The 27,723-nt window shown below is 39.1% G+C and overlaps 5 protein-coding genes across 5 annotated transcripts; 2 read left to right on the plus strand and 3 right to left on the minus strand.

Annotated features, from left to right (window-relative positions):
- Window positions 1-1,568: 1,568 nt before the first annotated feature.
- N7516_001605 (uncharacterized protein) lies at window positions 1,569-2,470 on the minus strand (the record flags this gene model as incomplete). The annotated part of the gene is given in 4 exon segments (XM_057214325.1): window positions 1,569-2,006; window positions 2,076-2,175; window positions 2,191-2,281; window positions 2,386-2,470. Coding segments are annotated over 4 exon segments (714 nt in total), but the record flags the coding sequence as incomplete, so codon positions are not given.
- Window positions 2,471-7,186: 4,716 nt separating this feature from the next.
- On the minus strand, window positions 7,187-8,398 carry N7516_001606 (uncharacterized protein; the record flags this gene model as incomplete). Its single annotated transcript, XM_057214326.1, is given in 5 exon segments — window positions 7,187-7,308; window positions 7,730-7,808; window positions 7,908-7,939; window positions 8,182-8,329; window positions 8,342-8,398. Coding segments are annotated over 5 exon segments (438 nt in total), but the record flags the coding sequence as incomplete, so codon positions are not given.
- Window positions 8,399-22,867: 14,469 nt separating this feature from the next.
- N7516_001607 (uncharacterized protein) lies at window positions 22,868-23,176 on the plus strand (the record flags this gene model as incomplete). The annotated part of the gene is made up of 1 exon (XM_057214327.1): window positions 22,868-23,176. One exon carries the CDS (start codon window positions 22,868-22,870, stop codon window positions 23,174-23,176), a length of 309 nt encoding a protein of 102 aa, XP_057076210.1.
- A 351-nt stretch (window positions 23,177-23,527) lies between these two features.
- On the plus strand, window positions 23,528-24,154 carry N7516_001608 (uncharacterized protein; the record flags this gene model as incomplete). The annotated part of the gene is made up of 1 exon (XM_057214328.1): window positions 23,528-24,154. One exon carries the CDS (start codon window positions 23,528-23,530, stop codon window positions 24,152-24,154), a length of 627 nt encoding a protein of 208 aa, XP_057076211.1.
- Window positions 24,155-25,095: 941 nt separating this feature from the next.
- N7516_001609 (uncharacterized protein) lies at window positions 25,096-25,743 on the minus strand (the record flags this gene model as incomplete). Its single annotated transcript, XM_057214329.1, has 1 exon — window positions 25,096-25,743. One exon carries the CDS (start codon window positions 25,741-25,743, stop codon window positions 25,096-25,098), a length of 648 nt encoding a protein of 215 aa, XP_057076212.1.
- Window positions 25,744-27,723: the final 1,980 nt, after the last annotated feature.

Here is a 27,723-nt window from a genome sequence, read left to right on the forward strand (position 1 = left end):
GGCGCTTATCCGCGTCCTATCTATATTTCGAACGATAGTAACAACCATACTTAACGTAGAGGTATATATACTACTAACGTACCTTCGTCTACGCTACCGTATATAGAATACTATTACTAGACTGTATACCCTACCCTAAAAACATCCTATATAGAACGCCCTAAATCGAGCCTAGAGAAGACGTAATAATCGTAGATCGTTCGCCCGGTTCCCGCTATTAGAAGCCTTAAAAACTATAAACTTAGAGAGACTATAGGAAATCGAAATGATTAATCCAACCCTACTACTATTTTAGCGAAAAGAAGCCTTCTCGGAAATCGAGATTAAATTAGATAGGGAGATCGCGATAGAAAGGACTAAGGCGGTATAGTCAACCGCGGATATCGTGGTATACTCGGATACCTCGGGAAGAGAAGGCTATCTAGGTGTTATAGTAGCCGCGTTAAATAACTTACTAGAAACAATCGACAGTATATAAGTATAGGTTGGACCTATAGATCGGTAGTCGGTATATACCGCCGAGCTAATTAGGGTCCTATACGCTATTAATATTATTAATAAGGTCGCTCTCCGATACTAGAGAACATCCTACTCGTAGGTAGGATCTACCACTATCCTTAGTGACAGCAAGTCGGCCCTGTAAGCAATCTAGAATCCCGGGAATAAGTCGGGATAACAGATCATCCATACCATTCTATAAGCAGCTAGGAATACTAAGACCTATAGTACGTCGATACGACTATAATAGATACCCGGACACTACGAAGTGCTAGGGAACGACGCTACCGATTTACTAGCTAAGGAGGTAGCTATACCGGGCAAAACTCACCCGTTTTGCTATTTACTATTACGCGAGAGAGTATATATTAGGCAAGGGATCTACGCCTAATAGAAGAACGAATAGAACGGCTCGAGCACCGGCGTATATCTACGTCAGATCGACGATATACTACCGGCTAAGTATACTAGACGGCTCTACGGCTCCCTGCCTAGAAATCGAGCGTACTTATTCACGTAGTTGCGAACCGGACACTGCTGGTTGTCAACATACGCAAAGACTTTCCGATTTCGAGACGACGATATATACGTCTGTGGTGAACGGGAAAGCGTTTACTACGTGTTATTAGATTGCCCACGATTGAGAGAACTAAGGAGAGAGCTGCGAATTAAGGTTGGCGATGCTTTCAACAGCATATCGACACTATTAGGTAGACCAGGAGAAGAAGGAAGAGGTAAGATTGACAGTACATCACGAACCAAGACAGTAGAGGCTGTCTTGGATTTTGCTGAAGCATCGCAACGGTTTCAAAGCCGCGCGCCATAAGGGCAGCATAAACACAACGACGGCATAGAGGCCACGGCAGGCCTCGGCGAGGCTCCAAGTTCGCTTAGGAAGTGGTACACGATACATGTATATAGGAAGATATATATAGTAGCGGTAGGCTGCATATCGTTTCGACGAGGGGTCAGCGTAAATGAATTACACACACACACACACACTGTATACCCAGATTCGAGCTGTCGGGCAGTAAGAACCATTCTTAAGCTGAATGTTCATGAGTCGCACTGAATTCAAACGGTGCCACCATCCTTTTCGCTTTCTTGTGCTTTGCTGAAATCCCTCGGTTCCAGCTCTCCCATTCCAGGATTTCTTCCTCTGCACGCTTGAGTAAACAAGTTTGATTCTTAGTATGCTGCTCTAGCCTTGAAACGGTCATTTCAAGCTTATCAACAAGACCTTCCAAAGATTGTGTCGATGTTCCACTTATCGATACCCTCCTTGCTAATTTGTAGGTGACATCAATCATAAAATCACCCCCTTCTACTATCAAGGCTCTTATAGTCTCCTCTAGTAGTATGGTATATTTCAGTGCTACGTATTGAGAAAGTAACTCCCGAGCTAGATCATTCGGTTTCGATTTTAGTGTTGCACCGTAAACGAGGCGTATGGCATCTATAAGACCTAGGAAGAATAGATCAGTTAGTGTATTGTATTTGAGAAGAAGCTACGTTAGGCGCTATAGAGCCAGATTCTCGAGTCTAGAGAATAAAAACTGGTACGTAAAGTAGTAAACCTTCGCGTGTATAAGAGCGATGTTACTAAGGCCCTTATTATAAGTACTAGGTTCCTTTATAAACGCTGCTGCGGCTGTTTGTATATTCTCTACTAGTAAACTAACTTATAAACACCGACTCAAAGGCGTTAGCGGTCGTTCCGAAAGCGCTTTGTTTAAGATTTCGGAGTTAGGTACCGATGACCCCGCTTTGGTAGAGAGGAAGGCTATTTATACTAAAAGGTATAGTCGTTAACAGCGAACTAAATTAAAAGGGGACTATAGAATGTACTAATCTTATTATTGTCGTTTTTCTCCTCAATTTATATACTAATAAATGTTCGATTACGTACGTTATAATCCTTAATATATAGAAAGCTTAGAGCGTATTTAATGGTTTCCTTATCGAATTCCGTCTAATTAATAGTCCTACTCGTACTATTCTTGATCTACTAGTCGTTAGTACGAGCTTTTAATACTAGCGAGCTATATAACGAAAGGACTATAGGATAAACGTAGTAAATAGTTTTTTAAGGGCTAATAATGACCTAGATTAGGCAATCCTTAAACGTACTTTATTAATATTAGTATAAGAAGTACTAAATTCGAGGGTATACCTACCTAGGAAATTAGTAAAAATTTATACGCGATACTATTGCTTAAGAATCCTGGAAATTCGAAATTTAAAGCTGATATGAAGTATCGAGAGAATATAAAGTAGTTAGAACAATTTGATCTTTAGCGAGTAGTATATGTTGCTAGAGACTACTCTAAGGAGCGGTGTGGACCTAGAGTGTGATAGTCTAGTTGAATCGGGTAATAGTAACGAATTGGATTATATCGTCGAAAATAATAGCGGGAAAAATGTGTTAGCCTCTAAAAGTAGTAAAGAAGGAAATCTACTACGCTGTATATAGATTGGCTGTATAAGGGTATGGGACGGCCTTATGAATTATTTAAATCTATAGAATAATCCTAGGTGGCTCCTTATAATATTACGGTACTATGATAATAACTTATTATAAGAAATATAATAATTACGATAATAGTTTTACTAAAATTACGAGGCGGTAGACTAACCGGGCCTAGCGCCTATCGGAATTAGTTTCTCCGAATTAAGATGAAAGAGTTTGGAGGTATAGCTGATTTCGAATATTATTATACCTTTATTGCCTTAGAATAAGACTTCTTTCTAAAATCGCCCGGAAGTTAGGATTTGTGCGCGGTTATCTAGTACGCTATACTAATAGACAAATACGGATTATCTACTCTATCTAGCTACCTTATAAAATTGTAAAAATAATAGAATAACCCGGCGATTTCGGACTAAATTTAAGAAGTAGAGTGATAAGGTTGAGCTATTAGACGATGTTAATATCGAAAGAAAATTGAAAATAATCTAAGCGTTTACGACTAATACGGTCCCGATCCTATCCTTTAGTTATATACTATATACTTTATAGTATTCGTAAACTATAATTATTCCTAGGCTAATAAAAGAGGATTTCGAGTTAAATTACTAAATACGTCGAGCTTATATTAGAAAATATATATATATCTATTCTATAAATAGATAGTATTTAATAAACCCCGAAAAGCTTACTCTATAAAAAGGGTATATATTTTAATTAAGTTGTTTAGCGTATATCTTATAAATTATATACCCGTATAGTAGAATATACTAACAATCCGGCTACTTATAGTATATTTTATAGTCTAGAATACGTTATCGGGAAAGCTCCTCTTAATACTAGTCTTCCTATTAGAGAAGCTTACTTTAAAGTTCCTAGACTTACTTTTACTACTTTTTAACTTCTTACTCGAGATTTTTAACCTCCTAATCGAGTTTTTTAACTTCTTAATCTCTTTCGTTAAATATCTTACGTAGTCTCTTAAAATAGGTATCCTAGTCTATTATTAGCTTAGGAAATCGGAGTGTCTTAGGAGGGAAGGTTCTACTAGAGTATTAGGTTGTTTTCTCTTAGCCCTTTTATGTTTACGGGATAGTTCTATACTACTACTCGTAGTATCGTTTGGTTTAATTAGGGTCTTAAGAGATATATATGGAGACGTCCTTTAGGCCTATGAATTACCTAACCGCTAGCTCGGGGGTAGTTCGTTATCTTTAATAAGAATCGTGCTTAAAGGGCTGGTTATCGTGGCTTTAAAGAAGAGATAGCTAGTACTAGGTTGACTAGGTAGGAGGAAAGTAGAAGTTTGACTAAGTTAGAGTTAGGGTATAAGGGTTATTATATACTAGAGAGCTAGTAGCTCGAGTGGGCTACTACTAAGAAACGATTAGATACTACTTTGCGTGATTTATCGTATATATATATATAACCCGATTAGATTATATAAAACTAAAATAGTATATATAAAACGTTAAGTACTGAGTCGGGTATATTTATGGCCGGTCTATTTTTGTTTTTAAAGTCCCTATATCGGATTCGAGTATAGCTAGCGACTCCGTACGCGGTATATATCAGAAGTATAGCGTTAGAAAGCTATTCGATATAGTAAGCCTACTTTATACTAGTTATATTTAAGGGGTTTTTCTTTAAGATGAATAGTATTAAAGTAGCGCGTAATATACCCGGGATCGTGAAATATCTAAAAGCTAACCTTATCCGGAAGCCCTTTACTTACGAAGTATTATAAGTATGCCTCTAGCCGCTTAGTAGTTTTAAGGTATTCCCTAGCGGTACGAAACGGCTTGCTATATATAGGGACTATAAGACCGAATAATAAGGGAAAGCACCCGGAAACGGAGAATTAAAAGAGTTTATATTTATTAATATATATGTCTATAAGCTCCTAGGGTCGGCTTATACGTTACTAGAGCTACTAGGGCTATCTCTAGGATTAACTTCCTTTAAGGATGAATTAAGGAATTTGAGAGGTAGTTTTATATATAGGCCCTATTAACTTTAGGGACGTATAGGCTAGCTCTAGGAGCTTCGCTACTCCTAGAAGCTTAAGCCTTTCCTAGAGGTAAACTATAGGTTCCTAGGCTCGAGTAAAGTGCCCCTATAATAGATAAGAGTCCCTAGGGCTAGTATATGTATAGCAAAATGAGATACGGATTACCCTAGTTTAGAAAAATAAGGAAAATACCGATCCTAGAATTACTTCCGTTAATCCTAAGATGACTAGTGGTTACCTCTAGGAACTTTATATAGGGTTCTAGGAGTAATATAGCTCCTAGGAGAGGTGGTCCGTGTTCCTAGAGATAAACTTTATACTCTTAGGAAGCTAGCCCGCGTATACTAAACGGGGGAACCTTCTCTAGGATTATACTCTAGGAAAACTTTAACGTTTATTTTTAATTATCGCTTCTAGTTATACTATCGGCTTCTAGGAGCTAAACGTCCTCTAGGAATTAACGTAATACTTCCCGGGAGGTATAGGGATCGTGTTATAGAATTCTACGGGGGTATATTAGGGATGATATATATATATGTCGTGGATAGTAACTTTGATATTATACTTCTAGTCGACCTCCTAAGTAACTATTAGCTATATTATATTATTTATTAATATTAGGCCCCGATACGCCTAAGCTCCTAAGAATTAACCTTAAAGCCCCTAGGAATAATACTTCGTTCCGGGGAACTTTAGTTAGTTCCTAGAGCTACTAGCTTATAAGCGTAACGTATAACTTACTAGCGTTTATGGTATATTACTATTATATAGAGCTATATAGGAGGGCTAGACTACTACTAAAGACGGGAGCGTGGATGTTTACTTGAAGAGTAGAAACAGCTAAGTAAAGAAAAAAGGATAGAGTTCTTAAATTTGACCGAAAACCTATAAGCCTCCTAATTAATCGGTATTAATATCTGATCCCGTATCTTCTTTTGTATCTTTCTTAGCGTAGTAATTTTGTTTAGTGCTAAGGCGATAAACCTCTTCTATATACTTACGAAGATATATCTTATATAGTAGATCTTCGTTATATATATAATATCTTCGATTATATAAGTACTTCTCTCGAAAGTATCGTAGAGTCGACTTATATTTACTATATTTCTACGTACGGCGATAAATAGGAAGTTCGGTATCGCTATAATATTAAAAATATCGGCGGGGCTTCTTAGCCTTTTTAATATAATTTTTAGTATTTATAAGAAGAATATCCTACTACGAAGGCTCCGGAGAGCTATAACTCTTCTTAGCTAGCTCTAGTAATACGCTAGTCTATTCTTTATCGAACCCGTTACTTGGTATAGCCCGTTTACGTCGCCTATATAATAGCCTACCTTTAAGGAAACTATAGTATCGGGAGATCGTAGCTACGGCAGCGTTCCTTCTTTACTACTCCGCTTCTAGGGATTAAGAGGTAGGCTATATGAATAATTTCTTAAGAAGATTAATCTACTCTAGTAGTATCTAGTCTTCTACTTAAAGTACCTTCTTCGCCTCTTTGTTATTAATAGTAGCCCCTAAGAGCTATCGCTTAATATCTATAATAGCCTATTTACGGTCGAACTTATAGCGTACCTTCCGTCTTAGTACTCTTTCTAACCGGCCGAATATATTAGAGGTTTCGCGTATTAATTTCTCTAATCGCGATTATATCGCTATACTAGGATTATATTTATACTCCTTAGCTTACTCCTTTATTTACCGAGTAGCCTCGATATATTCTAGATATTTATAAAGGGACGCTTATTACTCCGAAGTAAGGTATCGAGGGCGTCTCTTATTAATCTACCTACTTATCCGGGTGATAGCGCGTATTAGAGACTTATTAGATTCGCGGCCGTTTATAACGTTCTATATATTAGTGTCGATATATCGTGGAAGATAATGATTTAAGAAAATGTAAGTATTAGCGTGTTTTATGATTAGATTTTACTATACTTCGCTAACCGCGCTACTTTTATTTAATATCTTTCCCCCTCTATAGCGAAAACGATAGGCGAATATTAACTAAAGGAGGCCGTAGATCTCCCCTAGATTTCTTAGACGCCTAGATATAGCGCTATCGGTTATCGGCTAGTTCTATTAAAAAACTGTACGTCTATTAATTACTTCTATCTTATAGAAGATATAATAGCCTTCGACTTCGCGCTTTAAAGGTAGTTCTATCTATTATCGGCTATCTTAAATAAATAGCTTTCGAAGGCGCTCTATAGAGGAAAGCGTAGGGACTTCGAAGGCTTAGAGCTAAAGAAGTATACCGAATATAAATATATAAGGGCTGAAGATAAGCGACGGATCGTTAATGATTTTAGGGAAAGGAAAATTGTTACTAAGTAGTATTAATATTAGGATTATTATTCCTAGGTTTAATATACGATATATATATTTAGGAAGTTCTAAGGAATCGCTTTATATACTCTAATTTAATCTCTACTAAAAGTATAGGAGGGCCCCCGTCCGGATTATCTTATATAGAGAAACGTAGATAGTGGAATTATAGCGAAAGAAGAGTATATAGACGGTTTACGGTATAAATACCGAGTATATTAAAGAGATAGAGCTAGATTCGCTTATATCTAAAATAAAATCGTCTTTCCTAAGTTCGGAGAATCGTCTCGTTTAATTTAGTTAAGTCTTGGATGTATACCGGCTCCTTACCCCGTTCTTATATATCGAGATCGAATTTATCGATAAGTTTCCGAATGCCCTAGAACCTAGTTAGCTCCGAGCGTTAGACTAAGAGGAATAACTTATTATATTGATCTCTTCGCTATCTTCGGCCGTTATTCTAGTCCGTATAATTCTTCGATAATAATCCCGAAATCCTTTCTAATTAGCTTTTAGGGCGCTCGCTTTCGATATTCCCTTTAGATAACGACCGCCTTCACTATACTTTAGCTTTATATAGTAGTTAAAAAAACGATATACGTTATTAGGAGTAACCTCGCGTAGTGCCTCTACTAGGTTATCCTATTTTAATAGCGTACTAGCCTAAGTAGCCTTAACTTAGTAATACCTACGCCTTATATTAGTAATTACCTCCTTATTATATAGGTTTAAATAAATACTTACTTATCCTAGCGCTTTTCTATTCGTCGACCCCGAACCTTAGTTTATTCTAAGCGCCTATAATTAAGTAGTATGTTTATAATATCCTCGTCTATATTATTATCCGGGTTATTATTAAGATCGGGTAGAATACTAGCGTCCGCTAGATAGGGTACGGGTCGTTTTAGACGGGTAGAAGGCCTACTACGAGTATTAGGAAGATAGGTAGGTTCCGGAGTTATTAGCTCGGTTGAATTTAAGGCTTCCCTAGAATCGGAGTTATCGGTCGTATCGATATTAGGCTAGAAAGACACCCCGGAAGTATTACTATCGGTCGTAGAGGATAGATCTACAATATCGCTTATACTACGTCTAGGGAAATAAAGATATACGCGAAGCCGCTCTAGGTAGGTAGACAAATTAACGGGGATAACGAACGACTATAAAGCGCGCGTTAAAGAAGGGACTAGTAAAGGATAGATAAGAAGAGGGCTAGGTAGGAGAATAAGGAGGGACTATTAGCGGCTTTATAGCTATAGACCCTATTTCTCTAGCGACCAATAAGCCTAGGATAGAGTGTGCTATTTTTAGCGACCTTATAAAACAAAGGTGTCATGGTAGCGCTTAAGGAGTAGGCCCGGAGGTAGGTAGAAGTCGATAGAAAGCAGGAGCGGGGCTCGAGGGCAGGGGAAGGGGAGCCACGCGCCTAGGCACCGACATGACCGAACAAGAACGTGACGGTGCGCGTTATAAGAGGGAGGCGAGGAGCGCGTGGCTCTAGGACTAAAAGTGCGTGTGCGGAAGAACTATGCCGAGGCGGCCACTTTCGGCCCCCTTTGAGGCCAGAAATGGCCGCCTCTATACAAATGCTTTTTGTTTAGGGGTAATATTTATATATAAATAAAGATTTTTTATCCTTTCTATACTTCTTTTCTAGCTCTTTATATATAGATTATAAGATTTTCTTTATATCTTATATCTTTATAAAAGGTTATTTATCTTTCTTATCTTATTTCTCTAAGATAGGTTAATTTAGTTTTAAAATCTTTTTTATAAATTTAGATCTAATTTAATTTTGCTGAGCGTAAGCGAAGCAAATAATACAGGCAATATACCCAACAGACTATGCCAAAAAACCCGCCTTGCGAATTCTGAGATCCTGGCCTCTGATTGGCTGTAGAATTCACTCCTCATGTGATCAGGGTAGGGTTAGTCACGTGATTCGACTTTAAGATATAGACACCTTGGTGCCTAATAAAGCACGTGATATATATATATAGATCACGTGAAATACACCGATCCACTTGGGATTAGGCGGCGATCACGTAAGCACCCTATAATCACGTGATATACACCGATCCATACTAGATTAGGCGGTGATCACGTGAGTGCCCTATAATCACGTGATATACACCGATCCACGCCGGATTAGGCGGTGATCACGTAAGTACCCTATAATCACGTGATATATACCGATCTACGCCGGATTAGGCGGTGATCACGTAATCACTATATAATCAGTAGCCTAAGGCACTAACTAGCTATATCACGTGATCCCGGGATATATCTAATCTATACCGGATTAGGCGGTGATCACGTGAGTACCCTATAATCACGTGATATATACCGATCTACGCCGGATTAGGCGGTGATCACGTGAGTACCCTATAATCACGTGATATATACCGATCCATACTAGATTAGGCAGTGATCACGTAAGTGCCCTATAATCACGTGATATACACCGATCCACGCCGGATTAGGCGGTGATCACGTGATATATACCGATCCACGCCGGATTAGGCGGTGATCACGTAAGTACCCTATAATCACGTGATATATACCGATCTACGCCGGATTAGGCGGTGATCACGTAAGTACCCTATAATCACGTGATATATACCGATCTACGCCGGATTAGGCGGTGATCACGTGAGTACCCTATAATCACGTGATATACACCGATCTACGCCGGATTAGGCGGTAATCACGTGAGTACCCTATAATCACGTGATATACACCGATCTACGCCGGATTAGGCGGTAATCACGTAAGTACCCTATAATCACGTGATATACACCGATCTACGCCGGATTAGGCGGTAATTACGTAATCACTATATAATCAGTAGCCTAAGGCACTAACTAGCTATATCACGTGATCCCGGGATATATCTAATCCACGCCGGATTAGGCGGCGATCACGTAATCACTATATAATTAGTAGCCTAAGGCACTAACTAGCTATATCACGTAATCCCGGGATATATTTAATCTACGCCGGATTAGGCGGCGATCACGTGATCACTATATAATCAGTAGCCTAAGGCACTAACTAGCTATATTACGTGATCCCGGGATATATCTAATCTATACCGGATTAGATCTAGATCAATTAGATTAGATACTCGATAGTAAAATCTAGATTAGATTAGATACTAAATTAGATTAGATCGATTAGTAAATTATTTAGATTAGATACTCGATCTAGAATCTAGATTAGATTAGATTATAGACTACCTTAGCTATATAATAGTCTAGATAGTATTCTAACTAAACTACTAATCTACCTACTAACTAGCTATTAATCAAGCGGGTAATCTAGCTACTAAGCTAGCTGCTAAACTAGCTACTAAGCTAAATAGTAGCCTAGATAGTAAACTACCTACTAGATACTAAGCTAGCTATAAACTACCTACTAAGCTAGCTACTAAACTAGCTGCTAAGCTAGATAGTAGCCTAGATAGTAAACTTACCTACTAGATACTAAGCTAGCTGCTAAGCTAGCTACTAAACTACCTATTAAGCTAGCTGCTAAACTAGCTGCTAAGCTAGCTACTAAACTAGCTGCTAAGCTAGCTGCTAAGCTAGATAGTAGCCTAGATAGTAAACTACCTACTAGATACTAAGCTAGCTATAAACTACCTACTAAGCTACCTACTAACCTAGCTACTAACCTAGCTACTAACCTAGCTACTAAACTAGCTACTAAGCTAGCTACTAAACTAGATACTAAGCTAGCTACTAAACTAGCTACTAACCTAGCTACTAAACTAGATACTAAACTAGCTGCTAAACTAGCTGCTAAGCTAGCTGCTAAGCTAGATAGTAGCCTAGATAGTAAACTACCTACTAGATACTAAGCTAGCTATAAACTACCTACTAAGCTAGCTACTAAACTAGCTGCTAAGCTAGATAGTAGCCTAGATAGTAAACTTACCTACTAGATACTAAGCTAGCTGCTAAGCTAGCTACTAAACTACCTATTAAGCTAGCTGCTAAACTAGCTGCTAAGCTAGCTACTAAACTAGCTGCTAAGCTAGCTGCTAAGCTAGATAGTAGCCTAGATAGTAAACTACCTACTAGATACTAAGCTAGCTATAAACTACCTACTAAGCTACCTACTAACCTAGCTACTAACCTAGCTACTAACCTAGCTACTAAACTAGCTACTAAGCTAGCTACTAAACTAGATACTAAGCTAGCTACTAAACTAGCTACTAACCTAGCTACTAAACTAGATACTAAACTAGCTGCTAAACTAGCTGCTAAGCTAGCTGCTAAGCTAGCTGCTAAGCTAGATAGTAGCCTAGATAGTAAACTACCTACTAGATACTAAGCTAGCTATAAACTACCTACTAAGCTAGCTACTAAACTAGCTACTAAACTAGCTGCTAAGCTAGATAGTAGCCTAGATAGTAAACTACCTACTAGATACTAACCTAGCTACTAACCTAGCTCCTAGCTACTAACCTAGCTCCTAGCTACTAACCTAGCTCCTAGCTACTAACCTAGCTCCTAGCTCCTAACCTAGCTCCTAGCTCCTAACCTAGCTCCTAGCTACTAACCTAGCTCCTAGCTACTAACCTAGCTCCTAGCTACTAACCTAGCTCCTAGCTACTAACCTAGCTCCTAGCTACTAACCTAGCTCCTAGCTACTAACCTAGCTCCTAGCTCCTAACCTAGCTCCTAGCTCCTAACCTAGCTCCTAGCTCCTAATCTAGCTACTAGCTACTAATCTAGCTACTAGCTAGCTTAGCAGCTGCCTATATAGCTAATACTCTCTCTCTAGGACTAATATCTTAGTCAAGTATTATAATTCTTCCCCTACCCCCCACCCCCTTAGGGGTGGGGGGTGGGAGGAGGTTAAATTCCCCTACTACTCTTTATCGCCTATATCCCTATATAGACCTAGCTATAGGTATCTTCTTAAGCCTTCTTGAAAGCTAAATCCTTTTGCTTCTGCTAAGCTCAGCAAAATATCACCCGTATGCGTATCCACCCCTAGTGGTCGCTTACGGGTAGCTGGTAATTTATAAATAATCTAAAAAATTAGTATATAAATAATTTAAATCTATTTTAATCTATCTATAATCCTTTACTTTAATATTATTAATTATATCTATATTTAGATATATTTTATATATATTCTTTAGTAATAAGATATATAGGTTTTTTATTATTTAATTAATATATAATAAGTATATTATAACTAATTAGCTTAGTCTTTATTAGTAATATATTTATTATTCCTCTCTATTTTTTAATAGATAATCTAAGGATTATCTGTGACGATCTGCAGAGTTTTCTGCTGACTGACTCCGCCTTTGGACGAGTCAGTTGGTTCTGCCGTGTGTTTCCGCCTTGCAGAGATTTCTGCTGATTGTTTCCGCCTTCGACCCAGGACCCACCCCACAATGTCTTTTGGTCCTGTTGATAGATTCTTTTCTTCTCTTTTCTTTTTCCTCCCTATACTTAATGTTCTAGTTAAATGCACTCTTTTTGTTAAAGAACTGGCTGGTAACATAACATTAAGTACCTTTTCAATTTTTAATAAGCAGAAGACCGTACAGATCCCTATTGTGGTGGATCTCGGTCAAAGCTTACCCACTCTCCGTTCCTTGGCATCGTATAGCTAAGACCGATCCTCCGAACCGAACCGAATCCTATCTGACCAGTCATAATGGTCGAGACCCGCCGGAACCCGACGAACCGTGGTAAGCAGCCGCTCGCTACTATGCCGGAAGAAGAAGAGATCGACCGGGTGGTCGATGTATCCGAACCCCGAACCCTATATACCGAAATGCCGAGACTAGTTGATACTGGTGAGACGAATGATGATAATAACGCTAGAGAGGGATCGTCCTCTATGCGCGAATAACTTCGGAAGACTCCTTTAAAGGAGAGATTCTAAGAACTTGCTCGCTAGTACCGACGACTGGAGTAAGAGAATCAGGATTTAAGAGAGGAGGTCGTAATACTCCTTAGTAAGATTGACGATCTAACAACTGAGCGTGATGAGGCAATTGCTTATCGTGATATTGCGACCTGTGAGCGGGGGAGACTTAGCGTTCCGTCTCCTTACTACTTAGAATCCCAATATAGCTAACACTGGTGTACCGATTGTGGAGGCTAACGTTACCCGAAAGACGACCAAGATGCCTAATGTATTAATGCTTAATAATGGGAAAGAAGTAAGATTCGAAATATAGGAGATAGTGATCTGATAGAAACTTGAAGCCAACGTAGACTATTACCCTCTCCCTATCTATCGGAGACTCTACGTATAGAGCCGATATAAAGGCAAAGCCTAGCTATACATTGCTCCCCGAATGAGCGCTAACGCTAGTGTTCCTTACGAAGATATAGAGGATATTATTGCTCACTTAAAGACTATCTTTGTAAACCCGAATCGACGTGCCGAAGCGTATACTATATACTACCGACTAAAGATGAAGCCTAGGGACAACTTTACCGATTTCCTTACGGAGTTTATGTAGCTTATAGAAGAAGCTGCCGTCGTGATTGAGAATCGGAAACGAGATCTATATTCTAAACTCCTATACCTGCTTTAAACCTAGGTTATATAGGCTGTCAACCAAGAAATAATCTCGTTCGATGCGTTCGTATAGAGTTGCCAGAGTATATCACACGAAATCAGTTTGTAGTAGGAAGCTAAGTCGACCAATCCCCGTTCCCGTACGAACCTACCCTTAGGAAGCGGTGTAGGTGCCGCTACAACTAGTTCGAATTCTACTCCCCGTGTGAAGCGAGAAGGTAGTGCCAATTTTATTAGTCTCTCCGCGTCTAAGCGGGAGACCTTAATAAAAGAAGGTCGTTGTTTCAATTGTAAGGAACGAGGATATATGACCCGTGATTGTCCGAAGAAGAAGTCAAACTAGCCTACTACTATGGCTGCTACGACCGTTACTAATCCTCGGATTTAGGAGATCGTAGAGCTCGAAGTAAGCGATAAAGAGAATCCGGGAAAAGCCTTTTGCCTAGGATAAGTCTCCCTCCTAGATAGAAAGAAAGTTTCACTATTTACGCTAGACTTATAGAAGTTAGTTAGTAGTCTAAGAGATAGCTTAGTTTTTAATGTATAACTAATGTATAATAGCTATTCTTTTTCTATTTTAGTACTAGGTAATACTAGAGCAGACGGATATATCTTTATTAATACGACAATGATTACACTACTTGGTAAGCGATTTAGGATTAAGGTAGAGAGGCTTAGTCGTGAATGTCTAGTACGCGGATTTAACGGCAAGCCAGCTAAACCAATACGACATACCGCCATTCTTATAGTTTACGTGGATAGCCGAGTACAGCGATAGGTCCTAATATTAATTGCGGATCTTAGACGATATAATATGATCCTCGGACGGATATGGTTTGCCGAGTATAATATTCTCCTAGATTGCCGGCGGTACCGAATGATTTAGCCGGATTAAAGAAGTCTCTCTAACGAGGTTGCAAGTAAGATTGCTATTCCCTTTCTAACCGAAATCTTAAAGAAGCTATCGAAGACAGACCCTATCTATTAAGCTAATATAGAACGACGTGATCGCCTTTTCGGATAATAAGATTAGCAAGATTAGCAACTCCGATATACCCGAGAGTATTAATACGGATACTAGTAGGTTAAAGAGAAACGGAAGATGATTCGAAATTTAGAGGATAAAACGAAAGTTCTAAAGCCCCGGACATCGACAAAGAAAGAGCAGTCCCCGATTAGTATCGATATCTACGCGATCGGAGGCGCTAGATTCAATCGACTTCACGTAAGAAGTAAGGTTAACAAAGAAACCGAAACCTTTGTTACTTCCCTCTATAAAATCGACTATATCATCGATATCAAAAGTATCTAAATATAGGATCCTAAAATTAATAAGATACTCCGGACTCTACTAAAGGAGTACCACGACCTCGTAGAAGTTTTCTTAAAGAAGAGATCGGATGAATTGCTACCTTATAGACCTAGAGTTAATCACGATATTATACTTAAAGCCGAAGCACAACCTAGGTATTATCCTCTCTATAAGCTATCCCTTTATAAACTAAAGGAAGTAAGAGAGTATATTATAAAGAATCTTAAGAAAGGGTTTATCGTTCCGAGCTTAGCACTATATACTTCTCTAATCTTAATGGCGAAGAAACCTAGAGGTGGTCTTCGTTTCTATATCGACTTCCGAAGATTAAATACTATTACGAAAAAGGATTGTTACCTATTACTATTAATCGACGAAGTCTTACAACGAACTAGCAAAGCGAAGTTCTTTACAAAGCTTGATATCTAATAAGGTTTCCACCGAATTCGTTTAACACCGAGAGCAGAAGAGCTTATAACTTTCCGTACGCGGTATAGATTATTTAAATACAAAGTCATACTATTCGGATTAACAAACGGACCTACCATATTCCAACGGTATATAAACGACGTGTTATAAGAGTGTCTAGATAAGTATACTATGGTCTTTGTAGATAATATCTTAATCTATAATGAGACCCTTAAAGAGCACTAGCAATAAGTAAGGGAGGTGCTTTAACGTCTACAGAAAGTAGGTCTCTAGGTAGTATTACCGAAGTACGAATTCTCTATACAGAAGACAAAGTTCCTTAGTTTTATTATGAGCACGGACGGCATTACAGTTAACCTAAGAAAGATTAGTGTTATTTAGTTATAGCAAGCCCTAACGACCGTAAAAGGGGTTCAGTCGTTTTTAGGATTTTGCAATTTCTACCGACGTTTTATCTAAGGATATAGTACTATCTCAAAATCTTTATATCGACTTACTCGATAAGACGTTTCTTACGAATAGACCGAATAATATAAGGCCGCCTTCTCGTTATTAAAGAAGAAGTTAATGACTACGCCGGTTCTCCGTCATTACGACCTAGTTCGACGGATAAGAGTCGAGACTAATACTTCCGACGGGGTACTCGGAGCAGTTCTCTCCCAGTATTACGAGAACGATAACTTCTAGTATCTAGTGGCTTTCTTCTTAAAGAGTATACAATCCGCGGAGTTAAATTACGAGATATAGGACAAAGAACTCTTAGCAATTATTCGTACACTATAGGAATAGCGACCTAAACTTAAAGGTTTGGTATAAAAGGATCGCTTCGAGATCTTAACAGACTATCAGTCTCTTAAATACTTTATAACAACGAGATAGATAAACCAACAATAAGCGAGATAGAGCGAGTTCCTATCTTAGTTCCATTTTATAATCAAGTATCGCCTGGGAAAGAAGAACATCGTGGCTAACGTCTTATCGCGAAAAGACTTACCCTATACTAATAACAGTAGACAGATAACACTTCTACTAAGGAGTTGTTTAGAAGAAGGTATCTATCTAGTCGGTTTAAACCTAATCGACGTAGAGTATACAATAGATATTATCGGGCGAGTAAAGTAAGCCAACCGAGAAAGTACTAAGCTAGCGGATTTCCGACGGATGGCTAGGGAAGGCAGCAACCAGAAGTAGACTATCGAAGAAGGTTTGCTCTTATTCGAAGGACGACTTGAGGTTCTAGATAAAGGAGATTTACGTATAAGACTTCTTGATAATATATATCGACAACCGTTGACCGCACACCCTAGAATCGAAAAACTAAAGAAGCTTATCTCGTTGAGATATTATTGGCTAGAATAGGCTAACGACGTAAAGCGATACGTAGAAAACTACTTAGTTTATAAACGAATAAAAGCTTAGCGAGATCGTACACTTAGATTGCTATATCCTTTGCCTATTCCCGAGAGACCCTAGCAGTATATTTCGATAGATTTCCGCTTATTCCCAAAGGATCGTCATAGTTATGACGCTATCTTTGTGGTTATTAACCGACTAAGCAAGAGACTAATTTTTATTCCTTATTATAAGGATACCAATGCTAAGCAGATAGCTAGATTGTTTATTAACAACGTGATTCGGACTATAGGTATTCCAGAGATTATTGTATCTAACCGAGGCGGACAGTTTGTTTCAGAATTCTAGACTGAGTTCTACCGGATACTTAGAATCAAGAGGAAGTTATTAACTACCTATCACCCTTAGACCGACGGACAGAGCGAGATTGTAAATCAGTATATAGCCTAGAGGTTACGACCGTATATTAAACAGAATCAAGACAACTGGTTAGAGATTCTACTAATAGTAGATTTCGTAGCATCAATCCTTCCGTAGGATACTACGAAGCAGTCACTATTCTTTATCGAAAGGGATTACGAACCGGCTATATCCTTTGACTAGAAGGACCGAAGTGATCTAACGGACAACGAACGGGACGCAGTTAATATATTATCGTAACTTCAAGACATCTAGACGAAGACGAGAGATTAGATTACAAAGTCCCAGCAGCAGATAATTCAATAGGCGAATAAGCACCGGAGAGAAGAGGATTTCGACGTCGGTAATCAGGTTTTCGTTACAACGAAGGATTAGCAGCTAGACCGCCCGAATCGGAAGCTTTCTCACCTAGCTAGTAGACCCTATAGGATCATCGAGAAGATCGGAAACGCCTATAAGCTCGATCTTCCGGAATCTATCAAAGTTTATCCGGTATTCAATCCTAGTAAGCTTCGAAGAGCGTTATTATTAGAACCATTACGCGGACAGCATCTAGACCCACTACCGCCAATCAGGATCTCTAAGGAAGATAAATAGGAAGTGGACAAGGTCATCGATTCACGCCTTCATTACCGGAAGTTGCAGTATCGAGTTCAATAGCTCGGCCATAATCTCGACCTACAGTGGTATCCTATAGGAAATTTCAAGCATACACCTCAGAAGATTCAGCACTTCTATGACGATTACCCTCTGAAGCCCGGACCCCCGATGCGCCTACAAGCCTGGTTGGATGCGGCCAAGGACGAAGTCTTCCTTGAAGATCATGGGGATGACGATAAGCCGGCATTTAGGGGCTAAATGCATTCTTGGTCGGGGGTTATATGACGATCTGCAGAGTTTTCTGCTGACTGACTCCGCCTTTGGACGAGTCAGTTGGTTCTGCCGTGTGTTTCCGCCTTGCAGAGATTTCTGCTGATTGTTTCCGCCTTCGACCCAGGACCCACCCCACAATGTCTTTTGGTCCTGTTGATAGATTCTTTTCTTCTCTTTTCTTTTTCCTCCCTGTACTTAATGTTCTAGTTAAATGCACTCTTTTTGTTAAAGAACTGGCTGGTAACATTATCTACTATATATTATAAGAACTAAATAAATTCTATATAGATTTTTAGTATCTTAGATTTAGTAATATAAGATTCTTATACTATTATTATATTATTATTAAAAATCTTAATTTCTTTATTTATTTTTATAATATTATTTTTAAAATAGTATAAATATTAGCTAAAGTAGTTATTTAAATATATTTATTATATCTTATACTCTTAGAGTATTTTTCTAAAGTATTTTATAATATTTATTAAATATAGAGGATATTTTATATTTAATATATAGTATACTAGGAAGACTTTAAAGCTTATTTTATTATTTTCTTTTTTATTATTATTAAGATTTATATCTACTAATAATATTATTTTTATTAAAGAAATATTTAGCTTAATTTTTATATTTAATTTCGCTATATATTTCTCTATCTATATTTATATCTCTAAATACTCTTTAAGTTCTATAAGCTATTATATATAGGCCTTTACTATCTTTAAACCTTTAGTTTCTTTATTATCTTTAACGGTTATAATAGAAATTAGTTCTTCTATAAGGGGTCTAGTTAGATTTATAGAACTTAATTATTCTTCTTTATATTTACTTTTAAAGGTACCGAGGTCTATATTAAAGTTATCTTTTATAGTTACTTCTAGCGTCTTCTTACTTTATTCTATAATTACGCGGGTTTAGCGTATAAGCACTATATTTTACTAATAGCGGTCCGATTAAAAATAAGATAGTTTAGAATATAAAGACCTACTATAAAGGGTCTTATAAAGGGTATAATTAGAGTACTAAGGGTATATATAATACGAATTACTACTATAAAGCAATTATAACTAGTACTATATATATATTTAAACTAAACTATAAACCTTTATCTATAGTTCTAAATCTACTAGTTATATAATATACGTAGCCTAAGCGAGATTATATATATTGGACCTATATATCTTATAGGCTATTGATATATCTACGTAGGTCCCGAAGACCTCCGAAGGTCCACCTTAAAGATATTATCTTAGGTCTAGGCGGGTTCTGTACCTTACTTTGTATGGTGTAGGACGTGACAGATTAATCTAATAAATAATTATATTAAGATATTAAGCGAAGTACTAGTTATTTTTATTAGTTATAAAAAGATAGCTAATAAAATATTACTAGATATAATATATTAGTATTTATATATATATTAAGAAAGATATATATATACCCTACCGCTTATTTAAATATATAGCTTTATATAGCGATATATACGTTTATTATAAGAATACTTATATAGCCCTTCTTTATTCGTAGTCTATACCTATATAAAACTAAAGTAATACCTATATATAGTATAAGTTTAGTATATACTAGATATAAGTATAATTAAATTAGAACTTATACTTTTATTTACTTATAGATCTCTATATTAATATTATAAGTATAAGACGGTATTATAGTTTCCTTAGTATAGAGTTTATAGAATAGTATTAGCTTTATCTAGTTATATCTTAGCGATAGTTAGATAAGATTAGGACGAATATATCGATAATATTATATCCTAGAATATATATAAATACGATAATATACTTTTAATTTTTAGTTCTTTAGAGATTTTTAGAAGAATTTTAAATTACTCTTCTTAGTAAAGTACTTTAAAGAATAAAATAAGAATTAATACTAGATATAATATATTAGTATTAAGTTTTATATATACTAAGTATATAGTAAGTATATAAGAGATATACCGCCGATATAAGTCTTATAAATATCTTATTTAGACTTTTCTTATTAATAAGCTAGTATTAAAGAGGATTCTTCTCTATATAAATAATATATAAGATACTATCTTTATTAGTATCTAAATAGTCTAAAAGAATAATATACTCTTAGATTTTACGAGTAATTATCTTCCCTATACTAATACTAATACCTTCTAGATAGATATATATTATAATAATACTAGTAGAAGGATTACTATTTCTAAAGCTTTAGTCGTCGAGGATTCTATTAGAATATTTATCGGAATCTTAAGAGTCTTTATCGGAGTATTCGTAGGTAGCTTCGTCTATAGGATGTAGAAAATAAGGCTAAGTAAATATAATAATTAGTATATATTTATTATATATTTTTATATATTAAATATATACTTAATATATACTTAATATATATAAAATATAACTTACCTATAGAATATTAAATAAGAGATAATTAAGCCTATCTAGAGTAGAAGGACGTATAATACCGCGAACCGTTCCTCTTAGAGGTAGTAGAAATATAGAAAATAAAAGAATATTATAAAAATAACTCTAATTAGGTAGTATTAGATCTATAGTAGAGGGTATATAGGGTATATAAGGTTTATAGGGGTAAATAAAAGTCAGATAAAAAAATAAAAATTAGAGAAAAAAGATTATAGTTATATAATCAAATGAATTTGGGTATCCCTAAGGTCCGCGACCTAGGACGTACTCAATATTAGACGATGATATAAGCAGGCTTGGCGGGTATCCCAGAGTTTTTTTTCGAGTACCCCCGGGCTGGTAGCCCATATATTCCCCCTAGATTTGGTTTGATGATATGGCCCACATTTAGTTAAGTCGTGAAATCTAGGGCGGAGGCTTATATAGCTAATAGCATTAATTATAATCCCAACAAAGACCACGCATTAGCCATTGGTTGTCAGTAGATAAAATGGACAGCGTGGAAGGACACGTAAGAGTACAAGTTGTTACGCTCTCGATCACTTTTAATCCCTGCTTTCTAGCTACTCGAGTCCTAAACTTGAAATTTCCTCTGCCACTTCTTGGTCTTCCCTTTCCGTCTTAGTACTCAGCCCTTGCGGCTTTTTGCCCACTGAGGATCCAAGTGCGGAGAGATTTTAGTGATTGAACCATCGTTCCAGCGAAGGCAGCCGTCAAAGCGGCAGATTACCCACATGTAAATCGAATCCGAGCACTTTAAATATGTATATATAATTATTATGAGATCTGGATGAAGTTAAAGGAAATGTATCTGGGAAATAAGGTCTCTCAAGCTGGTTGATATACAAGTAGAGTAGGCTTCCATCTCTTTAAGACTCTCTTATGTTCTGTTGTATATATTTACTTTACTGAATGCTGCCCTCTTTTATTTTGCAACCAAATTTGAGAATTTCCGTGTCCCACATTTTCTTAGTCAATCATGAACTGAGTTTGCTTTAGCCATTTCAGAACCCCATCGAATCAGCCATAGCTTTAGTATGTTGTATAGAACCGATTATTATAAACATTTGGATACAGTCAGATTTCTGTCATATTCAACAACAATATAACCGAAGAATTGATGTGAAGCTAGGAGAAGAGAGAGAGAGAGCAATTGTATTTGTTGCTACTGCTTAGAGAGAAGGGGAAAAGAAGAAGAGGGAGAGGAGACTGCAGTCCTGTCTCATAGGGCCATGTCACATGTGCACCCTGCCACACAGGGTCAGGTGACACCACCATAACAAGAATGGATGAAGGTGCTACTAGTGATCAGCTACAAGTCGGTGAATATGCCCATTGAATGTGTCTGATACCTGAGGTTGATCTTTTCCATATCACCAGGGAAGTCTTTGTAGCACACAAAAAAGGGGTGTGAGGAATTCCAGCACTGTCTGGCTCGAGGGTAGTAACGGACACCCGCCGGGTACCTGGGTATTCCCTGTTCGGTTTGCTTAAATGGAAATCTGCAAGTGGTTTGGTCCACCTTACGAACATCTACCCCACCCCCACCGTAATGTGGCTCCGCCAAGCACATGCTAAGTTCTGCTAGCGCATTGTATTGCATATACCATCTACACCAATTTGCAAGTCGTTTAGTAGGGAAAGTACAGTATTCAGATGGAATAAAACGTCAAAGTTACTAGCTCAGAAAGATCGGCAGGATCGACATTGATATACTTCTTACGGGGTGGAGATAGTACCAACTTTCAGATTAACCTTGGAAGCAAAGTTATATCACTACCTACCTATGTAGGTAGTTGACAGCCTATAGAAATACAACATATGCATTAACAACAGCAAGTGGAACAGCCTGTGTGAAGGTGAACGAACCTTACGTATATTCAGCTCAGCCATCAAAAGACCAGATGATCTCCGCAACTTCTATCCCGTGTTAGAAGCTACGACGCAGTTATGCGGGTCTGACCGAGATTTCAAAATCAGATGAGTAACTAAATTAGTGCATAGATGCGGTATTGGACCCATGTGGCTGGCTGAATGATCGATCCACACTTGCGGATCGAAGTTCATTGAACTCGATCTACAAGATCCGCGTTCCGACCGCTTCTTAGCGACAAAAGCCGAGTCGAACATTCCTTATAGATACATCCTGTACGTCTATTGTCTCCAGTCACCTCATCATCATCATCATCACCATCATGGTTGTCGAACTTGACACAACTCTCGCGGAATTGTACGCCAACCATGGCCTTCCAGGGCCAATTGTGGTGGACCTCTATCGAATTTACACCCACATTGATCTTCATGACAACTTCCCTCGGGAAAGTGTATTTGTCGAGGATGAGGATCCCTCTACATACTGTTCCGAAGAAGAAGACCTTCCTCGTTTCAAACGATGGGCCTTGAATTCCAGAACAATCCGACACTTACCCATGGTGGGGCCCGCCGACGTGATTCTCTATCTTCCTTACAATTCAAGGGATGATATCAACCGGGCATTGGACTAATTTGCAAAGCACCAGCGTCCGACGGTCCAATATGTCGATTTAGATAGTCCAAGTATAGCAAAGGACCGGAAAATAGCGATAAAAGACAAAAAATTGGTTTATTAGCGCCCTAAATCTTAGATAGTAGACGAGGACTGCTCAGTATCACCCGAGCTCTCATATACGTTAAACGATAAGCGATTCCTCATTCACGCAGAGCTCCCCACACCATTACTAGAGATAATTTCATTACTGCACGAAGATCAGCGAGACACCTTAGTCAATCGTCCACTGCCTTTTGTGGTTAAATTCTGCCGGTGCAGCTCGGGCCAAGGCACATATATCGCGACTACCGAGGAAGAAAGGCTGCAAATGCTCGAAGGCGTCTGCAGATATCGTGAGAGGGGAGGTGAAGATATCCAGGTATCTGAGTTCGTTGATTCCAAAAAACCACACTACGGGGTGAACTTCTTCGTTGGTCGCGACGAAAGTGTGCAACCATGTTTCCTGGGTGCCACGGAGCAAATTGTCACCAAGAATGGCGTCTGGGTTGGTGGGATCATCGATTACCAGGAACAAGGGGAGCTCGAGAGACGTCTACGGAACACGATTGCTGCTGTGGCACGCACATTGCAACAGCACTCATACGTAGGCTGGGTTGGCATCGATGTTATCTTTGACAGTAATGACCGGCCTTTGGTGGTGGATCTGAATGCTCGTATAGCCGCCGGAATTGGGATTGTCCTTTTTTCGAAGCACTTTATGTCCATGGGACTTCCGTTTGCTCGGATGAAAACGGTATCATTTCCTGGCCCAGCTTCAGGAATCTACACTGCGCTATCTGCGAGTATTGAGTCTGGACAGGTGATTGTCACTCTCTCAGCGGAAGTCACAGATACCGAGTCTGTTGCCTCGGTAGTCTTTGGTGGTCGTACTCGAGATGATTTGAATGCAGTGGCAGATTGGATTGAGGACGTGCTGCGAACTTGCCTTCACTAAAAGTGTGGATGTTAGTGATGTGGAAATAACAGATTTGTTGGAAGGTACATCCGGTGACCTCCACTGTTGGTCTCTTAGCAGTTGTAGATAGCTCTCTTCCTCTCCTTGCGTAGCACAGAGATTTCCAGTATACTGCTATTTCATTTGTAGTCCCACTGTTCATCTCTATTAGGTTATAGGTCCTTCGCCGTTAAGCCTGTGCATTATTGTATGCATCACGCCCCATTATTCCTTCGATTCCGTTGTTGTATGCTTTGCGTTGCATAAAACCCCACTATAGAACTCTGATCCCATAAATCAGAGTTTTCACCAGTCAACAACTCCACCTAGTGCTTCGTACCTTTGGAGTACACACAGAAGGCACGTTCTATCGGCTGTTCGATCCTATCGTCTGCCGTCCTAATAGCTATTCTTCCGTTGATAGCAGTCACTATATTGTCAATCTATCTACTACCGTCGTATTTGAAGAATACACCGTCTTGTTCGCGAAAAATCAGCTTTGCGTGCTATTTTATAGTTGATTATGTAGCTACGATAAATTGGCATGTTTGTATTGTTTGATTCATAATTGGGGGCCCATTATGGGCCCCCATTAGCCCTATAGGCTTTCATTCCGGGCATATGGCCCACCGATGGGCCTGAAGCATGGGCCCTAAAACCCACCTGGGCAGCTCATTTGGTGGATTGGGTTGGGTTGGGCTGTGGGTCTAATCATCCTCAATCCATAGACAAAGTTGAGTGTCATCAAGACAATGAAAGAGTAGTTTGTTAAGCCCTTATAAAATCCATCCGTATACATTCTCACAATTTCAAAACTTTACTATGTTACTATATCACATCTAGGGAGCTGATGATCGAAATAAATAGTGACTTCCTTTTGTTGAGAAAACTAGTAACTATTTATATATCAAAAAAACACAGTACTTACCTCACACTTGGTCTCAATTTCCAAACCGGAAGAATGTATCTACCACATCATCTTTCGAGTCGCTTTGAGATACTCCCTCCCTAGCTTCATGATGGTCCATCTGTGCATCTACAGAGCACGGAGGTGCTGGCGACGAAATATCCAGCACTACGTCAAATATATCAGGCACAGCGGACTGACGTTCAGTCACAAACCGTAAAAGTCCCCATACAGTATCCGAAGACATACTAGTTACCTGAGGGACAAGATAGGACGGACGAGCCTCCGGACAAACCGTGAATGTTTCTGCAGGGCCACTCTCGGGGTGGTGGATGACTACAGCCTTTATGATCGGGGGTGTCGGGATAGGTACACCGAACCTATAAGGCCCATCAATCTCCTGGACTCTAGCCTGGATCTCATCCCAAGTCTTCCGATAGTGGGTTTCGAAGGTATTCGTCCACTCCTCGTCTGAACGATAGCCGGCGAGACCGGCGCATAAAGACCATAGGAAATAGTTAGTGTTGACCCATGTAGAGATACGTACTGCCCATGATCTAGACGGAAGATTGTGTCTCTGGCGAACGTCGCAGCGGATTGCGGGTTGCTCGGTGGCTTCCACGACGGAAATGGGGACTCCGTAGAGTGGGTGGACTGCCTGCCAGTTGTAGTCAGCTGACATGATTCTTGAAAGGACTCTTTGTATCAATGGGGGGAAAGGTAGACGTGTAAGTTGTACTTGACCACTAGATTAAGGGGATGATCGAGAAACCGAAAAGAGTTCGAGCCAAAAGAGTAGGATAGTAGAGGAGTGGTGGAGAACCTGATGCATATCCGCTCCTCGAAGGAACGGGGGTTTTATATAGTTTTTGGAGATTTAGGTACCAATACTGGACAACGGAGGTTGTATTCGGCGACAAAGAACTCATGGGAAGGGGCCTTTGTCTTCATCCAAGGGTAGAAACCTCTACGACAATGTACATTGTTGATGAATCTTTGTCCCCTTGTTAGTAGCCCTTGTTAGTAGGTGTGGCTCAGATTCTAAAATATATAAATCAGTCAAAATAACAAGGGTCCTTTGTATAATTTTTGTTCTTAACTTGGATCTGAGGACTGGATAGCTTCTTTGTTCTTTTTCGGGCGCGGAGTGATACTCTTTTCCAGAATTATCGCGGTGCGCTGGTGGCTCAGGATGAAGAAAGAAAGATTCATACCCCTGGACAACGATCGAAGAAGGCATTTCAAGGGGCAGTGAAAAATTGAGCTGTGTGTATATTTCTCTCATTCGATGTAGTCCTTGCTACGGTAGCCAGAGAGTTGATGTGTGACTACTATAAGTTAGATGAAATTGTGTGACACACTCGAGAGCAATACCTAGGTAGTTATGGACGTACGTTCTTAGTCAAATCGACAGGGCTGAATCTAGTTCAGACGAATTCATGGAAAATCGCCACCAAGAGACATGACTAGTTTAGTATGTCCTAAAAGTTCTATTTTTAACGAAAATAACATTGCATTTCGGTTAGACCCGACTTGGCGACAATTCGAAACCGGCGACACTCATTGGTTCCTGTAGATAGAGGAGACCCCATGGGGCATAAGGGGATGGGGGTTATGGCCCGACATCGTATACCACACCGGAAGAGCCGGAAGCTGGGATCGGGACTGAGAAAAGCCACCAGGTTATGAGTCTCTAAGTGTCCAAGTGCATAGAATCCCCAGATTTCATCCCCGGAATCAACTCACCGAACAACTGGAACTGGCCAAGTCAGAACCCCATGGGAAAGCCCCCAGAAGCCCCCGGAAGACCACGCGTCCGCTCGGTTCCCCGATGCTTTTGGCCAATCCCGAGCCAAGACAATGCCGAAACAGAGAGTCCACTAGCCTGGAATAGGGCGTATTTTAATTTATCGTTTTCTTTTGAAATCCGAGGCTAAAAAGTCGAAAGTCAGCCATTTTGTTGGAATTGTCGTTGTAGTATTGTTAGGACCCAACCTTCAACCCGATTCGAACTTATACCAAACCCGAGGATTTACCGGCCCCTGTGCTCCCTTTTTTCTCTCTGTTATTCTCAATTTGCTTCTCACTTGTCCACCCTGGCCCTCGAAACGTAATAGTTTGATGAAATGATTTCAATCTCCAAAGGAGGAGGTGAGTGGAATGTAACCACATTGTTGATGCTTGCTAAGCAGCAAATATTCTATATTCTACTGCCAGTACTTAGAATGTGGCTTGTACACCCTGATTAATTTCAATACCTGGCATCGGCCAATTGTCGGATTTGCGGGGGTCATGTAGTATCTAACTACACCCAAATTGTCAGTGCAGTAAGCACTAAATATCCCATGCGGTTGGATGACACGAATATACTGAAAGGACTCAAGCTGACACTTGGTTAACGAATCATAGCCAAGTTCAGCCAAGCCATCGCGCTCTCAGACCTGGAGGCTTGTTCTCTGAGAACTTTGGTCCAAAGGTACCCAGCCAATCCCGAGCCTGCTGGTGTGATGCTTCTTTTGGCTTGTGGCGTACCTTGGCGTCCGACAATTTTATATGCGTTCTCGTATGTCCGGATAATGGCATCTCCGAATGTCGCTCTAGCATTCAAATTTGGCCCTAGCGTGCTATTGGCCCCTTAAACCGGCACATGCCATCGAATGAC

This window comes from Penicillium verrucosum, assembly GCF_028828655.1.
Source record: "Penicillium verrucosum strain IBT 35672 chromosome Unknown utg000001l_segment0_segment0, whole genome shotgun sequence".
NCBI classification, from domain to species: Eukaryota; Fungi; Ascomycota; class Eurotiomycetes; order Eurotiales; family Aspergillaceae; genus Penicillium; species Penicillium verrucosum.